At 38.5% G+C, this 12,031-nt stretch overlaps 1 protein-coding gene across 6 annotated transcripts in view; it reads left to right on the top strand.

Moving 5' to 3' along the window:
• Window positions 1-12,031, top strand: part of Elavl4 (ELAV like RNA binding protein 4) — a 143,834-nt gene that overhangs the window by 46,828 nt on the left and 84,975 nt on the right. For 2 of the 6 annotated variants that reach the window (XM_069987268.1, XM_069987269.1), the window contains exon 1: window positions 6,238-6,500. The exons of 1 other annotated variant lie outside the window; for it this stretch is intronic. In XM_069987268.1, coding sequence (XP_069843369.1) covers window positions 6,492-6,500 — 9 coding nt within the window. In that variant the 5' untranslated portion in view covers window positions 6,238-6,491. Of the gene's footprint in view, window positions 1-3,443; window positions 3,463-6,237; window positions 6,501-6,997; window positions 7,282-12,031 lie in introns of those variants that run through there. 3 more of the 6 variants (XM_069987265.1, XM_069987266.1, XM_069987270.1) reach the window with 3 other exon arrangements.

Genomic DNA, 12,031 nt, shown 5'->3' with positions numbered 1-12,031 from the left:
TTCTTTCCCTAAAAGACATCCTTGTACATAAAGGCACACTTGAAAAAGGAAACATACATTAATTCTGGGAAGAAACCTTCCACTTGTAGATGTTGCTCTAGCATCATAAGGCTTAGTCATATGGGAAGAAAATGCAAAGATCAAGTGTGAATCTACTTTTAGGTCAGTTTACCTGAACAGATGAACTCTTGACAATCCAAGGAGATTTGATGTCCATTTATCACGTCTCCTCACATAGAATTCTTCTAGCTCTCTTCAACCATCTTTAGTTGGCATACTACTTAGGAAGGAGAAAGGCATCTCACATTCAGGTCATCTGTCTCTGAGAGACCATTTGACAGCAAATTTCTGAACCTTTCGGTAGGCTCCTTATATCAATTCTGGTGCATCCTTCATGCCTCTGTTCTATGTGAACATTCTCCTACAAAATTGATAAGACTACAGGAAAAGACAAAAAATACTCCACAATTCAACAGAGGAAAATTTAAGCTTTACATTTTATCAAAGCCTTTAAATATAGCATACCATTGTCTGGGCAGACTGATTCTATTTTCCCTAAAGAAAGACATACTAACAGTTTAGGTTTATTTTGTAAGGGAACAGATAAAAAGAAACAGAACCACTAGAAAATGTCAGGTCACCGTCACTAAGAACGCTATTTAAATGGTGTGCCATAATCATATTAGGGCACAGCACGTGGAATTCTCGGTTTCTGCATGACAGTGAAGAAGGACCAGCAATTATCTGTGTGTGTGTGTGTGTGTGTGTGTGTGTGTGTGTGTGTGTGTGCATGCGCGCGCATCTGTGCCTGTTCCCTCTACCTTCCACCTCATTTTGTTAATTCAATTGAGGGCCAACAAGAGGTAATCCAAACAACGGAACAAGGGGGAGAGGTCTGCAGCTGTGCTTCAGGGACTGGTGTGAAGAGAGAAAGGCTCAGTCTGACTTGGAGTTTTGTGCTGTTGCACGTGAATGCTCTGGAACTGCCCTAATCGACTGAAAATGAGCCGGCTACAGTCATATGGAACAGGTCTGTTTAGCCACGTCGTTGGGTAGCATGGCAGATGGTAGACCGTCAATGGGTGGTATTGATTGGCTGGATTTGCTTTAGGGTAATAAGACTATAGGTCCTTAAAAAACCCCGCTTCATCTTATTTTCCTTTGTGCAGCTATGTTACAGTAGTGGTTTTCTGTTTTCATTCTACCAAGTCCCTAAAATCTCCTTTCCCCTTCTCAAATCAAAAGTCTTCCTTGGTAATCAAGATAGAGAGCTACCTTGAGATAAACACTCTTTAAATTATCACCAAGGCAAGAAAACATGAGAATATTTTATTTACTAGGCTGATTACATTTTAATGTTTGAAGAAAAAGTGACATTTTTTAATTAGTGTTTAAGACATATGGTGAGTGTACAAATTAGCTTATTTCATACAACCAGAATTTGATGAGAGCAACTCCTCCTTCTCACTCCCCAGCTAAAAATTGTCACTTGAAACTTAATATATGCGAGGAGGTTAAATGGTATTAAGTGATGCAGACTTGACTTAAAGATGAAGGAGACAGTCACTGTCTTGTGTAGCTAAATGTTGCCTGGATGGACTGGAAAAATACTAGCATCGACAACTGTATTTGCCAGAGGATGTGGAAGTTCAGTCCTTTAATTTTGTCCAGCCAGGAAAACAAAATCTCAGGTACTGATATGTATTGGTTTCTCTTTTAGACATGTGGGAACACAGACCAGTGCATGCATGCTTTGTAAGTAATAAGATTCTCATTAAAATCAACTCATATAGCAATATACGTGGTATAATCTATTTTTCTATATTCTGTTACCACTTTCCTTCCCCCCTCAATTTCTTAGAGGGTTCTACTTGGGTTGTTCTTTTTCCTCCTAGCAGAACAGATTAATTAGAATATAATCGGTCAAAGGAAACACCAAGTTAACTATACACCTAAAATGGTGTACAACAGAAATGACACATTTTAAGGCAGTCCTTAAGGGAAAAGAATAGCTCATAAATATATGTGGTTGGTTTGCTCTTATGATTTGTTTATAGCTGTTCATATAATTGTGTTTGTGAAGAGATGCTTAAGATGTTGTGGGTTTTTTTTCCTTTCTTCAGTGCCATTACTTTTAAGATATCGGTTCTTTCCTGTCAGTAGAGACCCCCTCAAATAAATTTTCCCCCTCTGAAGAAAAGTTACACCTTTAAACTCCTGTCTCTATCTGGTATCCAGATGAAACTGTTTTGAGTCTGGTTTTCATCATATGCGTGAAGATTTTTTTTCTCATTTGGCTACAAGAAAATATTTTCATACAATTTTGGGTTTCACTCTTACTCTATTAATTCTACTCTCCTTGACCATGCTTTGCTGAATGAAAGAAAGCTTGTTTTTATTTCATCTGTCACCATTCCTGTTAGCATCGGTTGGTGTTTTGTTTCCTTGCTTTAAGGAAGGAGGAGGAATTTTATTATTTAGATAAGATACAGCAAGACACTACCCCAATATTACAAGATACTCTCTTGCCTCTTAGGATGCTGGTGTCTCTCCTGTCATGTCCTATACTCAAAAGCTGTTCCAAGATGGGGAAACACACACACACACTCACACACACTCACTCACATAAGCAATTCTTTTAAGATGCTTCATTTAAATCTGTGCACTCTACTCACCTGGTGGTTATATAGAGAACTGTTACTTTAAAGAGTAGTTTAAACACCAGCCATGTTTGGGGCAGGCTTGCAAAGAGAGCAGTACATAAAACAGGAGAGTACTGTGTATGAGATAGGGGGGGAAATTCAGCTCACTGACTAGAGGTTTTAATGTGTGAACTCTAGGGAAATAATATATTGACTGTTCCGTGGTGCACATGAAGAACCCTTTGCAGACGGAGTGCTTTGCAAAGGATTCTATCTGTTTCTCTTAAAACAAAATCTGTGGCAAGATGTTTGAAATCAGCAGGACGCTTAATGCTGCTTTGTTAAATAATGAGGTAATATTTTGTCACTTTTTTCTGGGCAGCATCTGGTTCCAACCCCCCCCCTTCATTTTCCCACCCTATGATTATGAGAGATTCTTTCCCTTTTTTCCCCCTCCTTCATGGAAGTCAAGGAAATACAATTCATGCATCCATATCTGTTTCTTCCTTTGGGTGCTCTTAGAGAATTTGGTTGTCTTTTTTTTCTTTTTCTCTTTTTTGCAGTTTCAGCCGGCTGCTGTTTCCTAGCCCATTGTGCCACGTAAGGCTTCTCCACTGCGCGGAGTAGGTAGTTATTAACGCTGAATTGGCTTCTGGTACAGTCCATCTGGACTCTGTGTGGGAAAGCTGGCTGCCGGCGACTGATGCTGAGATATCTGCAACCTTTGGGATGTGTGCATGGTGGCGAGGGGCTGACTGATATGAGATTACTTCTTTTCAGGGAAATTGTTATTAATGAGTCAAGAAACTGCTCATTTATGGTAAGAAGGATACAGCGGCGCTGGCAACCCCACAGCTCTGGGATATCATTTTGAGGTTGCCTTAGCTGCTTTAGTGAGACAAGTTTCTTTCTGTGTTGGTGGAGGCTTGTGGTGGAGAAAAAAAAATCATGCATGCCTGAGAGACTCGCCTGCCTGATTCTTGAGATAATATATTGAGAATCTGTTGCTTTACAAATGTCACACCACTGATGTAGCGGTCAGCCCCTCACTCTGAAAGATGAATGGTACTATTGGAAATGCGATAATCCGAACAATAGGATTCTGCCTTTGTCTTTAGAGAAAAGGCCTCTGAGGACATTTGTGCATTTGTTTGAGGATTGCATTGAAAGTCTTTAGAATGGAGGTTTTTGGAGAAGTGATCAATATACAAAGTGCATGGATTTTTTTTGAGCCTAGCAAAACCAGCTAATTATTTATACTGTAATGTACAGTTACTATTTCAGAAAAGTGGCCAAAATATCTTCTGACATAGCTGATGCTAATTTATGGCTCACTATGTATGCTGAGGTTAATGTGAAAGGGACAAAAAGGTTTTTTTAAAATATATATATCAATCTTTTATAAATTGCAGGGAAATATCAAGCAAATATTTAGTTCTACCTGATATGTTTCTATTTGTGTGTTTGTCAGCATTATGTTGATATTTACTTCTCACAATAGTTTGATAACATTAAAGTCATGGTCAAAAGTTTCTGACATTGATTTGGGGCACCTATTCTTATTGCCCTGCTTGGAGCCATTTAGAACATTTAATCTATGTACCCATCCTTAGTACACAGTTCAGCAGATACTGTCATACTCTTGTGACTTACAGAACTCATCAGACTTTTTCTAAATTAATTATTTTTAAAGTGTGTTTAATTCAGTGTTGTTTCACTTGAAGAGATTATAGTTTTAACATGTGTACTTCCCTATTTCATGTATTTTCATTTCTGGTAGGTAAATTTATATTCAAGTCTAATAGTTCTCATGGTGTACTCAACACATGTTGTTCTATGGTGTTTTCGAGGTTTTCAAGCATATGTATAATATATATATATAGACAGTATATATATATATACATATATACATATCTATATATATATTAAGAGAGAGACAGTATGTATACTGACAGTATGTATACTGTCTCTTTCTCTCTCTATATATATGTGCTCATATGTGTGTTCATGAGAGAATAGGTTTGTATCCTGAATGATGTAGGGTTTCTTTTCTAATAATTTTCCACATGCCTATTGGTTCTTGGGCTTTGAAGTCCAGAAATATAGTATGTTCTTTGACCTGTAGTTTTTACTCTCCCTAGTCTCATCTTCTTGTCAACTCCAACCCAAGATTAACAATAATTTTGAATTTTGTCTTTGGGAGTATCCATTACCTCAGTATATTTGTTGAGCAGCAAATTAATTTTATTCTTAATTAAACAAATAATAAGTTTTACCTTTTTCTTAGGCATGAGGCATAAACTTCCCAGGTGCTACTTTAAAAAACCAAACAGAACAACAACAAAGACATACTACTGCAAGTATAGTGATATAGAGGTTATGAAATGCATGGCATAGTCAGACAAACTATGCACAGCAGCACTTACTTTCTAAGTGTCTCTTTGCAAATCTTTTTTTAAAAGACAAAATGGTGGGGAGTAGGGAGGGGGAAGATATCCTTTGAAGGAGAGAAGCAAAATAGCTCATTCAGTTAAGAAAGATGAATGGTCTGCGCAAGTAATGAAACAAGGCTGTTTTGTTTCAGAAGCGTGTTTTATATTCTCATGGTGGTAGGAAATGTAGAAGGAGAATATGACTTAGTGGATTTAAAAAAATTCAGATCATGCCCCATCCTAGTTGAAAAATAAAATTCATTTAAATAAATCATTCATCAGTCTCTGTTTTGAAAGGCTCAGACAGAAGGCAGAAAGGTAGAGGCTGACAGCTGCCCTCCCTCTCCCCCCAGATTTTTAAAAATTTGTTTTTGTTTATTGGGAAATAGTTTTTTTGAGGCAAACTTGGGTGAACCTAGTTCATGGGGTAAGCTTAACCCTAAACTTGTATGCTTTCAAAAGGTTGACCATATTGGCCACAGAAGGAGCATTACCTAGAAAATATATACATATATATATTTATTTAAAGAAAAAAACAGCAATCTTCAGAAATAACAAAGTTAAAATGTAAAAGTGTTAGCACATTAAAGTGCTTTTGTTGTATCTTTAAGCCTAGAGGCAGATCATTAAATATGCATTTCGCTAGAAAGCAACTGTCGAGAAAGATAAGGTGGCTGAAAATATGCTACACTGGAAAAGCCCCTGTCAGAAGCGTTGGGATCTGGTCCTGCATCCCTTAGGATAGACGAAAGGAAGGACACTCCCACAGCCACTGTTCTGGGTTTGCAATCCTCCAGTGACCTGCAGTTGTTACAGTACTTTTGAGCTGGGGGGGGGGGGGGAGAGAGGGAGGGTGAGGGATGGAGGGGGGAGGAGGGGAAGAAGGAGGGGAGAGGGAAAAGGTAAAAATACAAGTATGGCTGTTGTTACTTCAGCCGGGCCTTAATTACCAGACACAAGAAGCAGTTCAGAAATCTGGTCTCTGTTGTTGTAGAGGTCACCAAATCATTAACATCGTCAATCTGGCAGTAGCTAATTTAAATAGCACCTGATGTTGCAACGCCTCCCTTCGTTTCCCCAGCCAATCAGATTCTGGCTTCAGCTGACAGATGGTCCCATAAATGGATGTAAAAAGGGGAAGCTTTGAGCCAATTTCAGCAAGGCTCTGATCAGTTGTTCTTATCTACATCCTAGAATCAGGGGTTTCAGCTCACTGCTCCTTTTCTTTCTTTTTTTTCCCCCTTTCTCTCCCACCCCCACCCCCAATAATTGATTTACTTTATAATCATCCGCACTGTTTCGTGGATCTTTAAATATATATAACAATAGTAGTCATTTCAAAGATATATTCCTGAAACCTTTGCAAATATTAAGAGAAGAGTCGAAGCTCTGCAAGACCCAATATTTGCCAATAAGAATGGTTATGGTAGGTATGACTAGATTTCTAATCTGTTGTTTTGTGTTGTTGGAGGGAAGACAAGCATCTTACACCTTGACCAGTCTTGTGCTTGCACAAGAGTTTAGTTCTCTGCTGTGGTTTGGTTCCTACATATACTATATCTTTTGTGTAGAGTACGGGGTAGGTCCTTTTATTGAAAAGCAGTGGGGAAGAGAGCTTGTCATTTTTAACAGGTCGCGTTGTCAGTTTTCCCTTCAACATAAAGGCAGAGGGGGGTGGGTGCTGAAATAATTGCTGGTTTGTTGAAAGAGGTTCTATTACTTGAGATCATTGTGGCAAAAGAAAGGTTTTCTTTTTGTAAGGAAGAAGAGGTTTGTCTACATGCCTGGGTTTTGTGGGGCTGAGGGTGGATGCAGCAAGGTTAGGAGTCTCTCTCCATTTCTATGCTAGAGATTTAAACCTTGAGAGGCAGCTTCCTGGATGCTGAACGTTGAGATGGGCAGTTGTGTTTCGGGGGACTGCGCAGTCAAAACGGCAAAAGAGAGTGATTTATTTGGGCTTCAGTAAATGCTGCATCTTGTATTTCAAAGAGTTTCCTGTCATGACCTCATAAAAAGAGGAGGCGGCTTGTATGTGTAGCGGTGCCTGGCGTGTTGAGTTGTTGCTTCCTTTTCTGGGCAGCAGCTCTGTAAGAAGGAATAGAAGGAATGTCAGCTTTTACATAACGCTCCTTTCTGCTTTTGACACACTGTGTGAGTGAGGGTCCATCTTCTTCTGATCACAGATGGAGTGGAATGGCTTGAAGATGGTAAGTGCAAAGAGGAAGGAAGCTTGGAGGTTCCAGCCGTGTGTGTGTGTGTGTGTGTGTGTGTGTGTGTGTGTGTGTAAGATGATGAACTGTGCATTGTAAATCACTGCTCTGATTGTTTGTGTGTACGTGTAGGTTTACGAGTATTTCTTTTTCTGAAAACCGGAATCCACCTCCAAGGATAATGGCACTGCATGCACACAAGGCGCACACAGCCTCTACCAGGAAGCACACATAGCCAAGCAAGCTTGGTGTCTTTTTTGACAATCACAATGTCACCCGTCACTGTTGGCCGGTATGTCGACCGCCTCTGTGAGCCTTCCACTGAATTACACGACTGTTAAAGTTAAAGGCACATTTCTTTTTTCAGACTCGTGCTAGGTGTGATGGGGAAAGTGGAGAGTGAGGGATGGAGGAGGTGAGACTCAGAACCAGTAGATGCAATTGTGAAGCAGGACTTTTTGGATGGGGATGGGGAAGTAGAAAACCTTTCTGCCGAAGTAGTAAATCTATTTTTAGCATCATCTTTTTCTGAAGGGAAAAAAAAAAGAAGCAGCAGGGAAACTCTTCGAATGCCACCCCTGTTGTCCAATGTTGACCCTGAAGATATAGCACAAAATGGCATAATCAGATGCCGTGAGTGTCCACTTTGACTTTAAATTTTCACCAGCAATAGCTTTGGTGGGGGGAGTTAGGAGCTGAGTGGGGGTTGTAAATTCGAATCCATCTCACTTATTTTTTACTAGAGGAGCCAGAGAAGGACTTTGCGCTCTGCATAGATGTTATAACAAAGCTGTGGTCTTTTTCCCATTCTTAGAGGATTGCCTTTGTCTGGCTGCTTGTTTTGATGGGTGTAAAACAAATAAGATTAGACCGAGCAGCCCAACTGAAAGCGATAGCTGGGAGGAAAACCCAATGAAAGGTTGCCGGGGAAACGAACAGAGGAGAAGCCGGGTAGGGAGCAGGTGGCTATCATGAGAGCACACTGCAAACAGTGTAAAAAAAAGGGGGGGAGGGGGGACAAGACCTCTATTATCTTTGCTGTTCTTTGTGGCCGGCCCAACTTTAATTATTCTTTATAAATAGGTGTTAATTACATTTCTAACTCTGGTTTACAGTGATTTGGGGAGATCTATTTTTAAGCATCTGTTCTGTCTCCCCTGGTTTTCTTTTTGTTTGTTTGTTTAAAAAGCAGAGAAAGAGAGGAGAGGGGGAAGGGGAGTCTCTCAATCTCTCCTTTCCCTTTCTCTCTCACTCTTGTTCCTCACTCCTTCACTCGCTTTCTCTGTGTGTGTGTGTGTGTGTGTGTGTGTGTGTGTGTGTGTGTGTGTGTGTGTGTGTTTCTCTCTGTCTCTCCCTCTCTTTTCCCTGCTGTAAAATTTTACGTGCGAAAAATCGCAAAGAATCCAGTGAGGCCATTTGGAAAAAAAAATGTAAATTATATTGAATGAAGTTGACGGGAAGCATAATAGTGAACTCCCTACAGCTGGTAGGTTTTACAAAATTATTTCTTAGAAGTTTCCAGCAAATATTCATCGGAATTAGAATAGATTTACCCCAAGCAATGATTTTGTGTTAGGTTATACTGGTATGTTGACTAAATCAGATGTTGATACTGCAGTTCTGAGGAGTTCATTGTATCTCTTATTTTATATCCCAAGTAGAAATTATTTTAAAAATAATAAATGAAAGGCTATATTTTTTAGCCTTTTGCTTCTCTTCCATTCCTATACCTCCAGCCACTAGCTCTATCAGCCTCTCAACCTCTGCTTTTCATTTGGCATTTGGTCCTGGGTTTGATCTTGGTATCATTATAAACTAAGTGAAAAACCTGTGCATGAGTGTGTGTGTGTGTGTGTGTGTGTGTGTGTGTGTGCGTGTGTGTGTGTGTGTGTCTGGGTCTGGGTCTGGGTCTGTGGGTCTGTGGGTCTGTGGGTCTGTGTCTGTGTGTATTCACTGAATGATGGGCATCTTTCTCTTTTTCTCCCTCAAAATATGCTTTTACTAGTAGTGTCTTTTTCCCAGTGATGGTGGGTACCAGAAGAACTGAAATATACAGTGATTGGGTGAATAGGAGATATCGTAAAAACGACTGAAATGGTGATCAGTTACAGTGTTTCTCCCCCCAGGAGACAAAGTAGATACATAATTAGTAGCTAATTTTAATCCTAAAATGAAGAGGTTAAAAAAATAATGAAATAAGGTTAAAAAAGAAACAACTGTCCTTATTAGAAGTTCTCTTAAAAATTTTCTCTCCCCTTTGCAAATCTCCAAACTAACCCACGCCATCATTCCTTTCTCCCTCAGAGATGCTTCTTTTTGTTTTATCTTCTTATGGGAAATTATAATATCTGTTTTGTCTCGAGGTTAAAAAATATGTATATATAAATATACACACATATAGTCTTGCACTTGAACAGTGCTCTCATATCTTAATTATAAAAACACATGTCACCTTCAAAAATAAAAGTTTTGTTATTATTATTGTTTCTAGTATAGTTTCTTATAATATTTTCTGAAAATTTTCCAATAGTTTTTAGATGGAGGAAAATAATTTCCATGAGAACTGTTACCTTGGCTCAGGCTACAAAACAAACACGTGGTTCTGCTACTGACCTTTCTCACTTCTTTGTCTTAAAAAATATTAATGCCTGCTGACTGCATGTAGAGTTGTGCCTTTTGGGAAGCACAAGACTGAGTGTGAATTTATTAAGAAATAAACTATCTAACTGATCATGTTTTTACAAAAAAAGACCTACTTGGTACATTGCAATTTGAATAATCAGATTGTCTATACATCTCACATTTAATAAAATAAAATTTTCAATTTTTAATTTATTTTTGAGTCAAATTGATGGGAAAATAGCTGAAAATTGCTTTTGAGGATCATTGATTGACAAGATGATTTTAATTTGTCCCTTTAAAAAGAAATAATGAAGAACCATTCATTTAGATCTTAGTTTCATTCATTCATTCAAGTCATCTTCCTGGCCAGATAGAAAACGGGCTTGCTTATCTTTCATGGCTTCTGCAAAGCTTTAAAACTTTTTCTCTTCCTGTAGTCTTTCCTTCTTTCTTTTAATATGAGGATTTTGTTGTGAAAGGAAGGCAAAACTGTTGTGAAGCAGTAATAGATTCTTTTGTAAGAAAGAAGAAGATGAGCTATGCATATGCATTTTCATTCTAAACTCAGTCTTGCAAAGAGGGTTTGAGACATGTTAGACTTCAGAGCTCCTAAATTCAGAATTTATATTAAATATACTCTATTTGAAAGGTCAAATGTGTAAAGCATTATATGAATGGTACTGTGTGTGTGTATATGTGAGTGTGAGTGTGTGTGTGTGTGTGTGTGTGTGTGTGTGTGTGTGTGCGCGCAGTATTTCTAAAATTCTGGATTGAGGTGTTTTTCTCAAATTAGAGTTACTATGAACAATGAAAGGTTTTCCTCAGGTCAAGTCCTTTTCTTTGATTTGATTTCTTCCCTTTGCCCTTTTCTCCCTATTGTGAGTGGATTCTCTTCTTCCATGTAGACAAAATACTTCATACTTCTGATGAAAGTATACACTGCTTCATTTAGCCCTGGGTACCTTAATGACGTATTTTAATTTTTTTTTAGTGAAACATGGGTACTGTGAGTAAGGAATGGCGGTCTTGATAGAGGTCATTATATATAGACAGAAACTCCTCACAAAATTGTTCATCAGTTCCAGTGATCTGTGGCCACCAGACACTTCATTTATATGCCTGAACAGTTAATATGTACATTTTTGGTGAGCTGGCCAGCGGATGCTAGACATATAAGTATGCGCTGGCAAATGCTGCAATGCAGTATTTTTTCCCAATGTCATTGGGAGTTTGAGGGGTAAGAAGGGACATGAACATCTTCAAGCTTTCATCTCGCAGTCAACCATCTATGTTGCAGAGAATCAGTCAATTCCCCTTTACCAAATGAAGTCAACCTTTTATTGCCCTCTATCCGTTACACCATCCATGTGTTGGATATGTGGGATGTATGCATGTGGGAGAATGAGAGGGAGAGAGACTATGTAGGTGTGTGTGTCAGTGTAAGTGTGCATTGTTGAATTCCTACCCATCTTAGGCTTTTCTTACTTGAGGTTACCAAATAATGTAAACACTTATTTGTAAGTACATATGTATCTATGAATGGAAAGAAAACCAAGATAGGCTGCTTTCCAAAAAAAGTAGCTTACATTCTTCATGAATTCCAAGAGTTATCTTATTAGAAAAAAAATCTGAACTTTCAAATATTTGTTGAAAAACCTATCCAGACCCTGCAGTCTTAGCATTAGTAACCAGGTGCTTTTATAACTAGCCTTTTGAGGACCTGTACATGTACAGATTCTAAGCTAAAGGCTGCCCTTTTGATCAAGAGGTTACGGTAAAAATAAAATGTATATATAGGTATGCGGATGTGGCTGTTCTTTGGAAAGATTTAAAACATAATCTTACCATTGGTTAAAAAAATAAGATAAAGTATTTGTGTTTGCATCTTGTGATGTTTTCTAAGATTGTGTGTGTGTGTTAGAATCATCTTTAGATTTTTGAGACCTCAACCTATTTTAAGTATGTTTTATATAGATCAGTGACTTTTTAAGGGTTAAAATTTAAAAGTGACCTGTGGATTGATGGGTGAATGGGTGGTGGGAATTGACATAAGCAGTGATTATCTTAAATTAGCTATCAAGCAATGGGAGAAAAGAGGCCAGAGGACAAGAGTAGAAGGGGTTCC

Source organism: Dipodomys merriami, unplaced genomic scaffold, assembly GCF_024711535.1.
Source record: "Dipodomys merriami isolate MVZ:Mamm:240054 unplaced genomic scaffold, mDipMer1.0.p SCAF_34, whole genome shotgun sequence".
Taxonomy (NCBI): Eukaryota; Metazoa; Chordata; class Mammalia; order Rodentia; family Heteromyidae; genus Dipodomys; species Dipodomys merriami.
Note: the sequence above shows the minus strand (reverse complement) of the source record. Positions and strands in the feature narration are given on the sequence as shown.